Source organism: Oncorhynchus clarkii, chromosome 6, assembly GCF_045791955.1.
Source record: "Oncorhynchus clarkii lewisi isolate Uvic-CL-2024 chromosome 6, UVic_Ocla_1.0, whole genome shotgun sequence".
Classification (NCBI taxonomy): Eukaryota; Metazoa; Chordata; class Actinopteri; order Salmoniformes; family Salmonidae; genus Oncorhynchus; species Oncorhynchus clarkii.
Window position 1 is genome coordinate 25,415,521 of NC_092152.1, and position 19,200 is coordinate 25,434,720.

The window sequence follows — 19,200 nt, forward strand, 5'->3', positions numbered from 1 at the left end:
ATACACAAGGTTAAAGGTACTAGTGAAAAAACAGGTAATAAAGTGGGTAAGAAAATTCCCCCTGGTAAAAAAGCTGCAGCTACAGCAGATTGACCGACAGTACTCACATCCACTCATTGTGCAAGTTTGAAAAGAGAGAACGGGATGGAGAAATATTGCAGTCAGTGTGAGGCTGATAAATTGAAAGACAGCTCAACAGATGAGATGGCTGTATCTAATCCCTCCAAAGGGCTCCAATGAAAAGACTGGGAGTGGGAAAGGGGTGGAGAGGCAATGCAAAAATAAAGGATAATTGTATATTATAGCCACGGCTGGGCTTCTTGTGCCTATGGAGTGACTTGGGACAGCTGGGGGATTAGGGAGCAGTGGTCCATCCAACATGGCCCAACAGGACAGTCAGGGATTAGACAGAACATGCTCGCTCTTGTCTCTGACTCCCTCACTTCAATCAATGAAACTGACTTCACTACACACTCATGTGAGAGAGACTCGGCACAACCTGGTGCTGCTGAGACAGAGCGCTGAGAGTACACTGAGCATTATATCAGGGAGATGAGGCAAGAGAAGTAGAAGATCTGAGGGTCAGGTTGACTGTGCCAGACTTGTTTGCCTGGATGTTTTCTTTTATGTTGCACATGATGCTTGATAATCAGTGTTGTAGTACTGCTAAGGGGTACCTCCCTGGTTCATGATATCAAGATGAATTATACAACAGACCTAAACATTCAAAGTCTCTAGACTCTGAGGTTGGAATAGCAATCACTCTTTTACTTATTTTGAACACACAGCTCTGCATTGAACTAACTAAAGTAATCAATGGATGGTTACTGCCCTAATACTTTTTGTGGGAGGAATTGTTTAACAAGAATTTAAGCAAGAATACTGGAAAAAAATATATTAGAATTAGTTTAAAAGGCTAAATTCAAACAACCACAGGGCATACTTTGAATTGAAGGTGACAGGGTCAAACTCTAAAGTCTTCTCTTTTCTTTAAAAATAAGTAGAGTAGAATGATGCTGATGAACTTAATAATCAGAGCTTTCCAACCTCCCAATCATTCGCTAATCCGTATAATTACACCTGTCACTAAAAAGTTAGATTTATTAACCCAACTTTCTGATCCATAGAAGAAAACCATTAGAACACACAAAGGGCCCGCATGTCACGCCCTGATCTTAGAGATCTTTATTTATTCTCTATGTTTGGTTCGGTGTGACTCGGGTGGGAAATCTATGTTTTCTATTTCTTTGTTGTTTTGTCTATTGTTGTCTCTGATTGGGGATCATATATAAGTTGTGATTTTCCGTTTGGGTTTTGGTGGGATCTTATTTTCTGTTTAGTGTCTGTGCCTGACGGAAATGTTCACTTTCGTTTCTGAATTTGTTATTTTTGTTTGAGTGTTTCTTGTAGATACATTTCATGAACACTCTCCACGCTGCGCTTTGGTCTCATTCCGACGACAGACGTTACACCGCATCCCAGCCTAATTAACACAGCAGTAACCTTTTTCACATCCTGGGAATCTGTTTCCTATTTACTAGATACATTTAAGTACATAATACAGATAGGAAATTACCAAACAACTTTAAGGCTATTTCAGTTTGGGGAAATTAGTATGCTAATCAAAAGAGAGCATACTATACTGGACATGGTGCTGTCAGGTGGACATCACTAGCAAAATGCAGGCTCAAACACTGTTACATTCTTATTTATAAGGCCATTTTAGGAAAACTGCCGTTTTATGTATCCTCTCTTCTAGCTCGAAATAAAAACACATACAAACTCTGCTCTCAATCTTGTTTTATGCTAACAGTCCTGAAAATTGGAATTCCCTACAAGCCGACCTAAAACTCCCCGACCTGGTGTCCCTGGAGGAGTATGAGAGAAATGATCACGTATTTACCTGATTTGTTTAATAATAGTTCATAGTTAACAATGAATATCTTAACAATAGTAGAGACATTTCTTTAGTGCCAATGCTGTGCTTCTGAGAAAGGATGGTTAATCTCTTCACCACTCACTCCCCGCAGCTGGTCTAGCCATGTGGTCAGGGACATGGGATGGAGATAAGCTTGAGGAACAGATAGATCTGTATAGTTTCAATTTCTCTTTGTTTCTGAGCAACCTGGTCACACGACATAAAACAAAGAGTCTCTGAGAAGTGACCACAGTTATTCAGCCCATCCTGTTATTTTACTATCTTCCAAGGGCACCGCTGTGGGGGGGATGGAAGAGAACAGAGGCTAGCTTGGTAGAGAAAGGTGTAAACGGAACTGCAGTTATCACTTGTTTGTGCGCTATGACCTGTTACACCTGGCCACAAGAACAAAACAAGGAAGCTTATGATGCCTTGATCTGCTGGAGTGGGGTGGAACCAACCATGACTAAGCAATTCTTGGGTTTCTATAAAAAAAACTTGTTTATTATTGGAGCACTCAATCGATTCACCTTGTTTGTGTGTGTTTTATTGACCTGCTCCCTTATCGATAGATTTTTAATAAAGTTAATATCCTGATTGGTGATTGACCTTGTCTCTCCTCATTATTGATTCGAATTTCCACAATATGAGTTCAAAGGACAAATAGATGAACAGGTTGTTGAGACATGTAGTTGATTCTAGTTTGCGTTGCCTTTTGTAAGGACTATGTTGTTTTACTTTACACACCACACACATGCCTGCACACACACACATCCACTGTTTGTTTGCTGTTGTGTTTGTGATGTTGCAAGTGTCTTCTGTCTGTGTTGTCTGTTTGGTCTTACATTGTTTGTTTTTATTTTTAATCTCAGCCCCCGTCCCCACAGGAGGCCGTTTAACTCTTGCCAGCCCGTCATTGTACATAAGAATTTGTTCTTAATTGACTTGCCTAGTTAAATAAAGGTTAAATAAAAATATATAATAAAAAACGGGCATAGGCATCACCACATTTGGTTGCTTGGAAGTTGTGGGAACGTACATTGTTGGTTTCCCATTGGTTCTGTGAATGAAGCCATAAGTTTCCTAACCGGTAAAACTGATTGTCTTTAAAACGTTCTGAGAACAGAAGTGAAAATTGTTTTGGAAATGTTTATTTTTAGGTTGCAGGGAGGTTCTGAGAACGTTTTACTTTGGTTCCTTGAAAGCTTTCCTGGGAGGTTTAATTAACACTCTGAGAACGGAAAGGATAGGTTATTTTGAGGTTTTTGAATAACTTCCTTAACTTTCACTGAATGTTTCAATACAAATTTTACTAACACTGATAGCTTATTTTGGGTTAACTTTTTGGAATTCAAAGGGCAGATAGGACCCACAGAAATTAATTTCCTTAAGCATTAATCATGCAAACAAATTGTATTCTGACATGACATCAGTAAGATTAGAACCTATAATCTTCTGTTCTCTATCCAATCGGGCATCAGGATGGAGCTAGTATGCCTTGTTTTTATACGCATGCAATGCTGTTCATTTTAGTCTATTCAAAAAGACCCCATCTCAAAGGAAACAAGCACTCATTAAGATCAGGTGTTGCCAATTAGTGGGAGAGGCCAACACCTGAACACACTTAACAAGATAAAGGATAGAGAGTTTTGTTGACACTGAGAACGGAATGTATATGTATTTAATCAACATTCTTAGAATGTTCTCTGAACATTACTAAAGTTTTCTTGTGTTTTTTATGAAACGTTTTCTGAACATTCTGAGAAAGGAATGTATGTTTTTAAATAACAATCTTAGAACTTCTCTCAACGTTGTTAAAGTTTTCTTGTGGTTTTTCTAAAAAGTTTTCTTAATGTTCTTGGAACAATTTGAGAACGTGACTTTAAGTAGAACCATGACGAAACCTGTAAGAAACGTTATGCTGAAGTACCGAAATTCCCACAGAAGAACGCGGTTTCTTAACATTCTCTGAACTATTTGAGAACATTCCCAATGTCAAAGCAGTAGGAGAGCGCTCATGTAACCATGTTTGAACTATTATGAAACGTTCTGTTAAAGTAGTGAAATACCAAGAAAATTATTTTGTCAAGTTCCTTAAATGTGCTGAGTATGTTTAAAAGCCAAGCAACTATCCTGCACCATTCCCAGAAGGTTTTGGGAAGGTTGTATGCAAAATAATCATAGGACAAACATGCTTTTACCAAGAACTAAGAAACATATGGTTCTCAGAACGTTATGTGTTAGCTGGGTTTACTCAAGCCAACACTGTGATATTTAGAGTCAAGAGTTATAAGGCAGACTTCGGTCCTATAGGGGAAGGTTGTAGATGGGTGAGTGCAGGTTGTAGATGGTTGTGTGTACAGTATACCAGTGATGTCCAATAGGACACCGTGGGGAGATCCAGGTGCTCCTGACTGACCTTTGTCCGTAGCTGGACTCTTTCCTGCGGCAATGGAGGGTGACCACCCTGTGCCCCTCGCTCCTCACATCCTGGCTCACCATCCACAGGGTGGGGTTGCTGGGCCGGGCACCCAGAAACACCATGCCCTCTTTCAACTTGACCCTGGGGAAGAGGAAAAAACACACAGAAACTCAGGATGAGAGAGAACACAGTGCAGCATGGGTTGGTTAAACATGTGGTTAAATCAAACAGATCTTTAATTCACTGAATCATTGTATGCATCCAGCTGAACCTGCTCCAAACAGCTGAGGCCCAACAGACCATGTCGTCTTCGCCATAGAAATACACATTAAAGGATCAGATGGTTTCAACAAATCCCTTTTTCTTCATATGTGTCTCAGCTGTCTGTTATTTTCTTCCTATGAAATAATTACGCAAACTCTGTCACGTTCCAGCCAATTATGTGACCAACAGATGTATCCTCCTAGAAGAGGAAAATTGTGGACAGGCGTACATTTTTATCTCTGCTTTGTGGTGTAACTGCTGTTCTTCAGTTCAATAAAAAACTGTATCACTGTGTATACATATAATGGTAGAAATAACATTGTTTACAGTAAAACCATGATGTGTTTTGCTTCAACATGTATTATTGAAGTAGATTAACAAAAGTATTTGTCCCTGGCACAGGGACTATGCAAGTTGTTTCCATGTGTATACTAGATACAATGTCTATTATCCTCCAGTAACGATTATAATAACAAACATTTTCTGAATCTAAAAAGGATATAATGAAATGTGTTCAGTGACTGCAGCAAATTAAAGTAGGCCTATGTCCTTGGCAGAAAATACTGCAAAAAGGGATAATGTTCACAGGGAAAATCTACAAATGAAATGTTATTAGTCCATTCACTGCACATACAGTAGAGCAGTCGGGTTTGAGGGGAAATGATGGAAAGAAATGGAAAAGATTGCCTTTCTTTACATTATTAATCAGGCTGAGGCCAGTATGGTGCACTCAGGAATAACCATTTGTGTCCTGCTACACCCTCCCAACACCAAACACCTTCCCAATACCACACACCCTCCCAACACTAAACACCTTCCCAATACCAAACACATTTCCAATACCAAACATCTTCCAACACCAAACACCTTCTCAACACCACACAGACAGAGCTATGGACGGAAGGAATGACCATCCAAGATGTAAAAATTAGTTTTAACCATGTTTTGGGACTATATAGGGTTAACATTTACTTTGTTTACAAACTTTGGAGTAAAACAAACATATATTTTGAGTTCTGATGTCTCACTGATCGTCTGTGTCCTGAGACTCTGTCTAGCTCAAATCCATGCCAGCTGCCCTCTGCCACAACAGCAATAAGAAACGTTTTCTATCACCAGACATATATGCAATGACAAAACCCTCACTGGCCAGTCAAAATAAATACTTTGATGTGAAACCTTATTAGCGTATTACAGGAACAATGATTGGCGCATAATAAGACAGCAGCACAGATGGTGTGGTTCCACTCTCTACAAGATTGGGGATACAGTCCAGGGCTAATGGTCACTCAGAATGCATGGCTGCGTGTTACTTTCTAGAGATTTGAGCTCTCTTGACCAGCTTGTTCTTTGTCTTGGATGTTTGTTTGAGCAAGCTCCCTTTGGATGAAAAATAATAAAGCCAGACAGATAGACATAATGTGACAGGATCATACGAAAAAGAGAAGGGCGCTTCAGATTAAATTTCAGGGCTTCAAATGAAGCAAACACACTGAATGCCATACCCAGAATGCAGGTATGAAGTATTTAAGCTAATGTTCCAGGCAAACACACTCATCTAAGATGGCTCTCGCTTCTTACACACTTTAGAGATATTAAATACAGTAGAGGTATGTTCTAAGGCCTCACTCACTCACTCACTCACTCACTCACTCACTCACTCTCTTTATTTTCCAGGAGGAGGCAGAGAGCAAAGGGGACATGGTTCTTGTTTCTCCTCACTTGAATAAACATGATGTCTCTCAGTAGTTTCCCATCCAGACATTGGATTTGAGAATGTTCTGTACTCGACTGAATCCAGCACTTAGGAATACAGGGCATTAACCTCCCCAACCATGTCGAAGCTGGGAGTGTAGTGTGTAGTACATTGAGTACATTGACTGAAGTAAAAGTCCCTTTATTGACTTAATGTTCAATATGGCCTTGCATCCAGTTGAGGAACCTCCTGCAGCTCTGTAGGCCCATCAGAGTTCCTCTAATGTTGGTCATCTAACACTCCCCATGTGGATACACCACTTCAAATACTGGAGCGTTTCAACTTTTCTAAACTTTTAAACTGACATATAGCATTTAGAACAGAATTATGGCAAATGTGCTTTTCATGTCTTTGACAGCTGGGGTGGGAGTGAATACTCATAACATACAAATAGACTATGAATATGAAAGCAACTTCTGAGAGACTCATTAGGTGTGACACCTTGGTCTTATTGCCAATGAGTGGTTGTTAGAGGAAATTATGGTTGAAATGACTAATTATGTATACATTCCAATCAGAACTGACTAGTCCAAATGCTATAATGTACTGTACATGTGAATTTTCTCTCTTGCTCCCATTCCCAATTGTATATAATGTAGTCAGGAGTTTAGTAACAATGAAGGTCTGTTCCTTAGTTCATTCAGTTGTACAATCTCCAGGTGGCAGGAACGGCCCATCTCCAGACTGTCTAGAATGTTGATTTATACTGACTGGCCTTGACTTCGTGCTGATAACGCGAAGGCTCGAGAGCTAGAGGGCCCTCTACTTGTGAAATAGATAGAACGTTTAGAAAACGCTGATGTCATTTTCACTTTATAACCTGTGGAAATATGTGTATGTGGTTAGTACTCTCTTGAAATAAACAGTTACCTGGCTTTTAAGACTGGTCTCGATCTACTTCATGCATAATTAATAAACTTACAACTCATTAATGAAATAGAAAGAGTGCGAATTTGGTTTTGGCTACAAAACATACAGGAATTTAGAAATTCCACTAACAGTGGTGTACTGTGGCAGTGCAAGGGTGAGCGTGGGATTGTCATGGTGCTGAAATGGAGTGCTGGCACAACTAATCTAAAGGAAATATCTACCTGCGATGTTCTTATGAAACATGAAATCAAGAAAATTGCCATTGTGTATTGCCTCCACAATACACAATGAAGTCTGGAAAACGTGGCAAAATGTAAAGAAGCTCAGCCAATTCACTAACAGCATACAGACCGAATAGTGAATAGTCATTTTTATCTGTCGTTTTCTATCTCTCCTTGTACATCTCCCTCTCACAAAGCAACACTAATGGATGTAGTAGCACTCTCTGTACTATTGGGAATCAACACCCAAATAGCTAGTGAAGTCATAGGACAGTCTGAGACTTACAGAATACAATGTGTAACAGTATAGCTTCCGTCCCTCTCCTCGCCCCAACCTGGGCTTGAACCAGGGACACTTTGCACACATCAACCACAGTCAATCACAAAGCATCGTTACCCATCACGCCACAAAAGCCACGGCCCTTGCAGAGCAAAGGGAACAACTACTTCTAGGTCTCAGAGCGAGTGACGTTACCGACTGAAACACTATTAGCGCGCACCACCGCTAACTAGCTAGCCATTTCACATCGGCCACAAATGCAGAAATTGGGTGCTACTCTGAACAAAGGAAAGCTGTGAGCGGACATTTTCACAGAAATTAAAGGTGGAGGCTTATTCTATATCAATACTTGTTGGGTCCAACCCGTCAGGGAATATATTTTCTTTGAATGTATTGAGCTACGTGCCAAATTGAATGTCCCGAATACCAAATAATGCACAGTAACAAATTAATAAAGAAAATATAATACCCACATCAACTGAAGAGGAAATGTCATGCGTTTTTAAATGTTTTCAACTGCAATACTTCATTAACAATACTCTCAGATACTGCATGGGAGTCACAATATGCTACTTCACAAATCTGTCAGCATAGCAAATCAAAATGGAGCTGAACATAACAAAGTGGACACTGCTAATCCTGAGGCCATCAGAAAGTTACTATAGTCCACTCTCAATTCTAACACCATTTCAGAATAACATCAGGCCCCCCGCCACCAGGTTACACCCTTGCCTAACACTCTACCTCCTCATTCAGACCCTGATCGACTGCAGAAGCCACACTCTGTCTCCTTGGAGGGTTCCCTCAATAAATAATGATGAGATAACTAGGAATTAAGCACTGTCCCTCAGTGGAGCAGTGAAGGAAACAAACATCTTCAGAGGAAATCCAATAAGTTGGAAGCTGCGCTACAGTGGTCTCCAGCCGGCAGTCCCCTGCATGCTCCTGGGCCTCTCGCTCCCCTCTCCCTGGCTCCATGATGCAGCACAGGCCGTTGGAGAGGGATGGCACTCTGTTGCTCATCGTTTCCCTCCATTACTCTGCTGAGGCCCATCTGCATCCTCCATCACCAGGCTAGGCGCTGCATGCAGGAGGCCATGTTTCACTGTTACACTGGTCCACCCCCTCCAACTAAGTGTGGGTGAATGAGACAGCTCAGCAGGGAGAGGACAAAGTGAGTTTGTCATCAGGGGGACTGCTGGGGGACAACAGGGGGGATGGTGGTTTGCGATGGTTTGTGGCTCGTGGCTAATGGAAGCTGAGCTGAAACGCCTCAGAAGCAGCTAACACTATCAAAAATACTGTTGGGATGTACCCAGACCACCAAAACATCAGGCCATTAACACGCATGTACACATAACACACTCTTTATTTATTCATTTAACTAGGCAAGTCAGTAAGAACAAATTCTTATTTTCAATGACAGCCTAGGAACAGTGGGTTAACTGCCTTGTTCAGGGGCAGAACCACAGATTTGTACCTTGTCAGCTCGGGGATTCGATTGTGTAACCTTTCGGTTACTAGTCCAAAGCTCTAACCACTAGGCTACCTGCCCTGGAATACTCAACAACATCCAGCCATTAACACACACACTTACCCTGAACTACACGACAACATCTGGTCATTCACACACTCTTACCTGGAATACAAAACAACATGAAACCCATTTACACACTCTCTTGGCCCAGACTGCAAAAAAACAGCTCATTATACTGTAGTAATGTGCAACACTGAAACATACGGATGTTCACCCAATTCTTCTCTTTGGACAGTAAACAGAACAAACATCACGCACTATGAGACCCACCAAGACAGATGCTTTGTTCAGTATTACATGGAGGTTGTTAAGGGTTGTCTGAGACCAACTGAGATGTTGGTAAATAATATATTTGGTACGCAGAGCTTGCAGGTTTCTGGAATGCAGATGTCTTATTCAGCACACATATTTTACATTAATGAGTGTTTACATTTGACATTTTAGTAATTTAGCAGACATTCTTATCGAGAGTGACTTGCAATTAGTGCATTCATCGTAAGATAGCTAGGTGAAACAACCACATATCACAGTCGTACCAAGTACATTTTTCCTCAATAATGTAGTTATCAGCAAAGTCATTGGTAGTAGGGTTTTAAGGGGGCGCCATGGGATTTATTTAAGATACTCTTTGAAAAGGATGGGTTTCAGACATTTTCGGAAGATGGGCAAGGACTCCACTGTCCTGACGTTAGGGGGAGCTCGTTCCACCATTGGGGTGAGTGAGCTTTGACTGGGCTGGGTGGGAGCTGAGTCCAGTAGGGGTGGGAGGGCCAAGAGTTCAGAGGTGGTAGACCAGAGGTGGCAGAATCATTACCATTGTCTTGTAGTGGATGCAAGATTTGATTGGAAGCCAATGGAGTGTGCGGAGGAGTGGGGTGACATGAGAGAACTTGGGAAGGTTGAACACCAGGCGGGCTACGGCATTCTGGATAAGTTGCAGGGGTTTGATGGCACAAGCAGGGAGCCCAGCAGTAGACGGGAGATGACAAGTGCCTGAATTAGGACCTGCACCTCTTCCTCTGTGAGGAACAGTCATACTCTACGGATGTTGCACAGCATGAACCTGCAGTAGCGAGAGAACGACAGGGTGTTGTCCAGGGTCACGCCAAGGTTCTTAGCACTCTGGGAGGGACACTGTGGAGTTGTCAACCATGATGGAGAAGTAATGGAGAAGGCAGGCCAAGGTGGAGCTTGAGGTGGTGGGCCGACATCCAAGCTGAGATGTCTGCCAGGCATCCAGAGATGTGTCGCCACCTGGGTGTCAAAAGGGGGGAAGGAGAAAAGTGATTGAGTGTAAATTGCATAGCAATGATTGGATAAAACCATGTGAGTATATGACAGAGCAGAGCGACTTGGTGTATAGAGAAAAGAGGAGAGGGCCTAGAACCGAGCCTTGCGGGACACCAGTAGTGAGAGCTCATGGTGCAGACAAAGACCCTCTCCACGTTAACTGGTAGGAGCAACCTGCCAGGTATTATGCAATCCAGCATTGTGCAGAAACTGAGAAGCCCAGCCCTGAGAGGGTAAAAAGGAGGATCTGATAGTTCCCGCTGTCGAAGGCAGAGGATAGATCTAGGAGGACGCGAACAGGAGGACGAGAACATGAGGATGAGAACAGGAGGATGTACATGTCTATTACATGGGCGTGCATGTCTAGTCAGTTCTCTTGTTCAGTTCACTGTGGGCCACTGTAGTGTGACAGATACAGTATCGTCTGCCCTCTCCCATCCGATGACTAAAGAGTTCACAGTGTGTGTGTGTTTGTGTGTGCATTTGTGTAACAGATGTCCAGCAAAGACAAGAAGACTGATCTCGGCACCACTGTAACAAATTTGATCGTAACTCTTTTGCTCTGTCTTTTTAAAGAAAGGAATACCCAGCCAGCAGTCCCAGTTGATTGGTGTTTATTCTGATAACAGACACAAGCAAGGAAGCACATTAGATGTGCGAGACAACAGTATAATGATGGCTGTAGATTCGTCCTTTGTCTGTTAGCATGGAAATAACTGTGAATTAGCAGGGAGCTAATGCGACCATTACAATTGTAGCATGCTCTCTAACTTGGTCTTACAGAAATATCATGCAAAAGTACATCCCATGATGCCCCCAATATCTAATATGTACCATACACACATACAGTTAAAGTCAGAAGTTTACATACACCTTAGCCAAATACATTTAAACTCAGTTTTTCACAATTCCTGACATTTAATCCTGGTAAAAATTAGCCTTCCACAAGCTTCTCACAATAAGTTGGGTGAATTTTGGCCCATTCCTCCAGACAGCGCTGGTGTAACTGAGCCAGGTTTTTAGGGCTCCTTGCTCGCACAAGCTTTTTCAGTTTGGCCCACACATTTTCTATAGGATTGAGGTCACAGCTTTGTGATGGCCACTCCAATACCTTGACTTTGTTGTCCTTAAGCCATTTTGCCACAACTTTGTATGTATGCTTGGGGTTATTTGTCCATTTGGAAGAACCATTTGCGACCAAGCTTTAACTTCCTGACTGATGTCTTGAGATGTTGCTTCAATATATCCACATAATTGTCCTTTCTCAAGATGCCATCTATTTTGTGAAGTGCACCAGTCCCTCCTGCAGCAAAGCACCCCCACAGCATGATGCTGCCACCCCCGTGCTTTACTGTTGAGATGGTGTTCTTCGGCTTGCAAGCCTCCACCTTTTTCCTCCAAACATAATGATGGTCGTTATGGCCAAACAGTTCTATTTTTATTTAATCATATCAGAGGACATTTCTCCAAAAAGTACAATCTTTGTCCCAATGTGCAGTTGCAAACCATAGTCTGGCTTTTCTATGGCGATTTTGGAGCAGTGGCTTCTTCCTTGCTGAGTGGCCTTTCAGGTTATGTCGATATAGGACTAGTTTTACTTTGGATATAGATACTTTTGTACTTGTTTCCTCCAGCATCTTCACAAGGTCCTTTGCTGTTGTTCTGGGATTGATTTGCACTTTTCGCACCAAAGTACGTTCATCTCTAGGAGTGAAATCATCTGTCTGTAAACAATTGTTGGAAAAATGACGTGTCATTCACAAGGTAGATGTCCTATCCGACTTGCCAAAAATGTGTGGAGTGGTTGAAAAACGAGTTTTAATGACTCCAACCTAAGTGTATGTAAACTTCCGACTTCAACTGTATATGTACAGTATATATCAGGAAATGTACATAGTTAACTCGTACACACTGTAAATATACGTAAATAGATTCCGCTATTTCTGAACGTGACCTACCGCTTGCATGTCAATAGACTGGGAAAAAGTGACGTTCGCGTCCCCTTTCTGCAAGCATAACCAATTGTATAATATGTAAAACTCAACCAACCAATAGGAATACATATTTCTGCAGTACCAAGTGGAAACATAACCAACCCTGTTACATTTGCAGTCAAAGCGTGACTGTGCACTCTGCTGCTAGTTAAATCGATCTGTCGTGCCGCTCTTCTCTGGCATTCAACAGGGAAGGGAAACAGCTGCTATAGGACCACTATCAGAGACAACAGTAACTACCATCTGGAAACTGCAGTATATGTTATTGGTAAGCAGTTTTTAGTCATAATAAAATGTTAATAGGATTACAATAAATCCAACATTTTGTCACACATTTTATACTTCTATAAATATGAATAAATATGAAGTCTCACTGTAAACAGCCTAGCCTCAGAGAGGCTGTCAACAGCACACACAACAGCACACCTTAGGAAATCAGTGTAAACACATTATCTCCCAGGACAGTCGTTTTATCAGCCATATCAGCCCCCACTTTTAATCTCTCATGAATTATTAATCTAGTGTCCATTTTAACCATCACAATGTCAACATGAATGATAAGAAGGCATTTAGAATTCCCCACCTGCGCCCATGGCCATATTTGCATCTATTACATAACCTCATGTATTTTATAATTGTAGCCATACTGACAGGGGCATGGCAGACTGGGATGGCAGATGACCTGAAGTGGCTCAGTAAAAAAGAAAGGGCTGCGACCAATGTGACTATGGTGCATAGCAGTGAACTTGTGGCTCCCTGGCCCATGTAGCCTACTGTACCTTTATACCATGGACCGCAAGTGTCTACAACATCCCCTCAGTGGTTGAACATCCCACCTCACAGAGAGAACATGTTTCATTGGCTTTGCATTTCAGAATCACACAGCAGAGGTGACTGACTGTATGTTGTGCCATTGCTCTCCTGAGTGCCCATACAGGAGAGAGGAAAATTGATTTGTATGCATATATGTGTGACAATTACACCACCCTTTGTGTCAACACGCTGAGCAATGTGCAAAAAGGAAGCATATGCCTGCTATCATGTTGTGTGGATCTGTGGTTTCCTCACAAATATGTCTCCTAATTGTACATTGATGACAGTCGGGGACAGAGAGAGACAGAGAAAGAGGGGGTAGACAAAACAGAGATAAAGATGGGGAACACACAACAAAGAGAGAAGCAGAGCGATAAATATGAATGGTAAGTTAATAATACTCATACATAACTAAGACACTTGCAAAACATTTCCACTTTTGCTCCATCCAATCAGAGGTTTTCCATTCAATTCAACTCAGGGGCACCATTGCTTTCCTGTATCTCCGTAAGATTACCTTAACCAAGAACTTAGATGGCTCTAACTCCTTGCCTCAACTATTCCAAGAGGAAATCATTGACTTGGATGGCAGTTAGACCGTCATTTGTACAGTTACTAATTTACATAGAGGATTAGATCAACTGCTCATCTATCCTGTATATGGCAGTATCTTCCCACCTAAAAGTGTCACCCTGTTCGAGATGAACTGATTAAAATAAACAGAAAAAGAGAGAAAGAGCAGGTAGAGGAGCTCAGCTCAAGAAAAGAGAGACTCCCATCCTGCAGGAGAGGAGTGTGTTTCCACTGATTCCTACGGCAGGCACAGGCTAATCTGCAGGCAAACGTGTGCGTACGGATAAACATGCCTATCATTTACAGCACAACACCACCTCTCAGTCTCAACACACACACACACACACACACACACACACACTCACGACCAGGCCTCCACTAAGCTGTGACGGCGCGATAATGCCGGGATGTCGCCTGAGGCAGGAGACTGATTTACCCTCACACTTGTTTTCCCCCCTTTTTCTTCCCTCACTCAATTTTTCATCCGTTCTTACTTTTGAAAATAGGTGGAATAAATAGTTCTGTACGTGGAGGAAATTGGTTGTAAATGGAAGGCCTATTGAAAGCTCCAGATGTGCTCCCTGGAGATAATGATGTTCCACAAGATGATCAGCTGTTGAGGGAAGAGGAGAGTCGACTCATTCCACAAACCCTGTGATGGACAATGAAGGATGGAGTGAGGTCCATCCATATCCACTTTCATACCTACAGTATACTCTACATATACAAAATGTATGAGGACACCGCTTCAAATTTGTGCATATTGGCTATTCCAGCAACAACAGTTGCTGACAGGTGTATAAAATAAAGCACACAACCATGCAATCTCCATAGACAAACATTGTCAGTAGAATGGCCTTTACTGAAGAGCTCAGTGACTTTCAATGTGGCCCCATCATAGGATGCCACCTTTCCAACAAGTCAGTTTGTCAAATTTCTGCCCTGCTAGAGCTGCCCCGGTCAACTGTAGGTGCTGTTATTGTGAAGTGGAACCGTCTAAGAGAAACAACGGCTCAGCCGCAAAGTGGTAGATCACACAAGTTTACAGAACGGAACCACTTAGTGCTGAAGCGCGTAGCCGGTAAAAATTGTCTGTCGTCGGTTGCCATGACCGAGCAGCCGCACACAAGCCTAACATCACTATGGGCAATGCCAAGCATTGGCTGGAGTGGTGTAAAGCTCGCTGGACTCTGGAGCAGTGGAAACGGGTTCTCTGGAATGATGAATCACGCATCACCATTAGGCAGTCTGACAGATGAATCGTTGTGGTGGATGCCAGGAGAACGATACCTGCCCAAATGCATAGTGCCAACTGTAAAGTTTGCCGAAGGCCCTTTCCTGTTTCAGCATGACAATGCCCCAGTACACAAAGCGAAGTCCATACAGAAATGGTTTGTCGAGATCGGTGTGGAAGAACTTGACTGGCCTGCACAGTGCCCTGACCTCAACCCCATCGAACACCTTTTGGATGAATTGGAACGCCGACTGCAAGCCAGGCCTAATCGCCAAACCTCAGTGCCCGACCTCACTAATGTTCTTGTGGCTGAATGGAAGCAAGTCCCCACAGCAATGTTCCAACATCTGGTGGAAAGCCTTCCCAGAAGGTGGAGGCTGTTATAGCAGCAAAGGGGACCAACTCCATATTATTGCCCTTGATTTTCGAATGAGATGTTCGATGAGCAGGTGTACTTTTGGTCATGTTGTGTATATTTAAAGATGTGCTTTCCATTTTACGTTTTTGTCATGTAGTGTAAATAGTGGCATTGGCACGCAGAACCAGTCAGAGCTCTTCCAATACCACTACTACTAAGACAGCAGGCAGTAGGCTACGTGGGGAGGAAGAGCTGGGCATGCAGTGACACTTGGTATTTTGTGTAGCGTCCAGGCCTTTTTCACAGCCATCACAGGCCAGTGTTATTTACACCAGTGGCTTCCTCTCCTCCTCTCAACACTCCCAGGGTCAATGACCCCTCTACAGCCATGGGGGCAAGGAGTTTGTAAAACATAAGCATTGTGTGGCAGCAAAGGCTACTGACACTGCTCCAACAACATGAGGATTTAGCCTGAGAACAGAGAATGAATGCCCTGCACGTGATGGGAATCTCAGATAAACACACTCACACACAAAACCGTAGGCACGGACACACACACACACACACTGTACGCATAAACTCTCAGGGAGTTAATGAACAGACTGCTGTGGTACAAGGTTCCCAGCGTGGCTTACTCTAATGCTCACAAAATTACTTTTAATTGGTGGATGAGAATAAATCAATGCAAACCATGTTTGGAAACTAACAGAGAGAATTGGACAACTGAATTCATTCAACTGAAATGTGTCTTCTACATTTAACCCAACCCCTCTGAATCAGAGAGGTGTGTCTTCTACATTTAACCCAACCCCTCTGAATCAGAGAGCTGCAGGGGGCTGCCTTAATCAACATTCACATCATCAGCACCCAGGGAGCAGCCTTGCTAAAGGGCAGAACAGCAGATTTTTCTACCTTGCCAGCTCAGGTATTCAAACAAGCAACCTTTCGGTTACTGTCCCAACACTAAACGCGAGGCTACTTGCCGAAGAGACTGAATAAAAGATTGGAAGAGAGGAACAAAGTCTAGCGTGGGTGGATCAACTACTGTGCTCCTCTGGAAATTCTGTCAGGTGACTGTACAAAAAATTCAAAATGTTCCTATGATGCTCACTAATTTCCTCTGCATCACCAATGGAATACTAAATAGTGTGCAGAGATACATACCATTTGGCTGAGATGAAGAGAGAGACAGGGTGAAGTAGACTCAAGGCCATATCTCCACCGTAATTCAGTGGGGCTAATAGCATTGAGGAGAAGTCCTCAGAGAGAGAAAGAAAGAGAGAGGCCCCTGGGTGCTCAGAACCCAACACCCTCTCACAGCAGCTTTGATGTAAATTACCCGTCCAGCCAGGGTTATCCTGTGATCGACACATCTTTATCCCAGACACGCTGACCTTTAAAAAAGCAGGAATGAAAGGAGGCCATCCCCAACTGGCAGAGAGCAGAGCACTAAAAAAAGACCTCACCCAGGAGAAACACAAAGAGATGACAAAGCAAGAAGTTCAACATCCCTAAAAACACAATGAAGGAGAGAGGAGAGGGCTTGGTGACGGTGGGTGTGCACTGTGCAGCGTATCTGTGTAAGAGTACATCAAATGTCATGGGGGAGATAAAAGACCAACCCCATAGGCGGAAGGGAAGGAACACTTTAGCTACGCTGAATCAAAACTCTACTCACGTGGCCTAAGAAATAGATCATAATCTCCTGCATGTCACCAACTATTTCCTTCCCCACAAAATGAAAATCAGACACTTTTTCCAATTACTTTAAACAGGTTAATGTGCCCTGAAATCTTTCCAATTTCAGGCCCACCAGGTAAAATCCATTAAAGCCACACATTCATTGAAATTGAATTAGGGATGCTTCTATTAGAGCCTACTTCCCCATTCTCTCAGCTGAGTGGCTCTGCTGGCACCCTGTCTATCTGTCTCTAACCACAGGCCAGATGGGATTAGAGGGAACTGGGTTTACTAATGTGATGCCAGAACTATTCAAATCATGTAAAACGACTGAGTACCACTAAGAGCCCAAAACAGGAGAGGAGAGTATGTTGGAGTCAATCAGAGGCCATCTACTCTTCAGAGGATGGGGAAAGGTGAGCCAGGGCAGAGAGAGGACGGGCCCCATAACAAAGTGCATCCTAATTAATGTAATTAATGAATTGGTGGATGCTGGTGTTTAATCCTGGATAAAGACACTTGCCTCCAATACCCACCCCATTTCATTACGTTGGCTTCAGAACAGGAAGAAAAAGATGGAGGTGAGGGGAAGAGAACAGAAAAGGAGACGGGAGAGACCTCATCCCATCATTTTCCAATCACACTTTCTCTCTCTACTGACCGAACACTGATCATAGGGTTGCAGCATAGACACAGGCTCACTTCCCTTCCTCTGACTCATACTAGAATGGTCTTCCACAGAGAAAATCATTCCTAGGACATCACTGGTCCCCCTGTCCTAGGATGTGAACTGTACAACACATTAAGCCCAGTGAGTAACAGGTGACAGAGCATATGACAGGCATATGGCATTGACATGGGAGTGAGGTGAGCACGTGAGGATGGCTGGGAAGGACAGGATAGCCTTTTTGTGTCCTTGTCCTGTTTGTGTGCCCAGGCCTCAGCCTCAGCCCTGTTGACAGACAGACCTGGCCGAACACAGCCCAGCTCTTAAGGTGCACACAAAGGGCCTTTTTATTTCCCCATAGTGGAAGTGTCCTTCAATCCCCCTCTTCCCCTGTCCCCTCTCCCCCACAGTGCCCCCCAAAACATCACTGCTCTGAAACAATAGGTGTTTGATGAGCTAAGGACTTCAGTGAAAGGAGAAGTGAGAGAGAGAGAGAGAGAGAGAGAGAACATAGTGCATGTGTCTCACTGTAGAAGACAGACTCGGTCAGTCATTGTGGACAGGTATTGACAACAGCTTTGTTTGAAGAAACATAAACAGCTCAGTTCTTTCAGTACAAAGGCTACATGACTTAAATCAACTTTAGCAAGCTTTTAACAGACTTTTATGTTACACATCAGTATGCAGCCCAGTACTCCAATCTCAATCTGTCTTCCCTCTTTTCTGAAGAAAATGTCTGATTATCTTGACCAACCCTGTTCCTGGAGAGCTACTGTCCTGTAGGTTCACACTTAAACCGTAACCTAGCGCACCTGATTCTAACAATTAGCTGGTTGATGAGCTGAATCAGCTTAGTTACAACTGGAGTTGGATTGAAAACCTACAGGACAGTAGCTCTCCAGGAACCGGGTTGGAGAGCCCTAATTTAGACACTGTACAAATAGTCGACTAGTGAGCGTTGAGTAAGTACTCGTGAATTTCTGGATTAGTCTTTATACAATTATGGCAAGACATTTCTATTACACAGACATCATATGCAACACCAGAGAGATGCTTTATGAATAATTCAACACCTCTACATTATCTGATTGATAAAATGACCCAACCATAAACGCAAGGTCTACATGACACAGATATGATGGCAGAAGACAGAGATAAGGAGTGGCTACGGGCAGGTGGAGACTGAATGTATAATGCATGACGATATTAAGCATCAACAGTAGTTACATGGACTGAATGGCGCCAGAGGAGATGGCTGCCGTTTTATGGGATCTTAACCAATTGTGCTATTGTGTGTGTTTTTTCATGTTATTTGTAACTTAT

General features: G+C 42.8%; 1 protein-coding gene across 1 annotated transcript in view; it reads right to left on the bottom strand.

The window, feature by feature from the left end:
* The window catches only part of LOC139410863 (transmembrane protein 132C-like), a 212,956-nt gene that overhangs the window by 126,979 nt on the left and 66,777 nt on the right, over positions 1-19,200 (bottom strand). Inside the window, exon 3 of the mRNA XM_071156463.1 lies at positions 4,338-4,481. Coding sequence (XP_071012564.1) covers positions 4,338-4,481 — 144 coding nt within the window. The remainder of the gene's footprint in view (positions 1-4,337; positions 4,482-19,200) is intronic.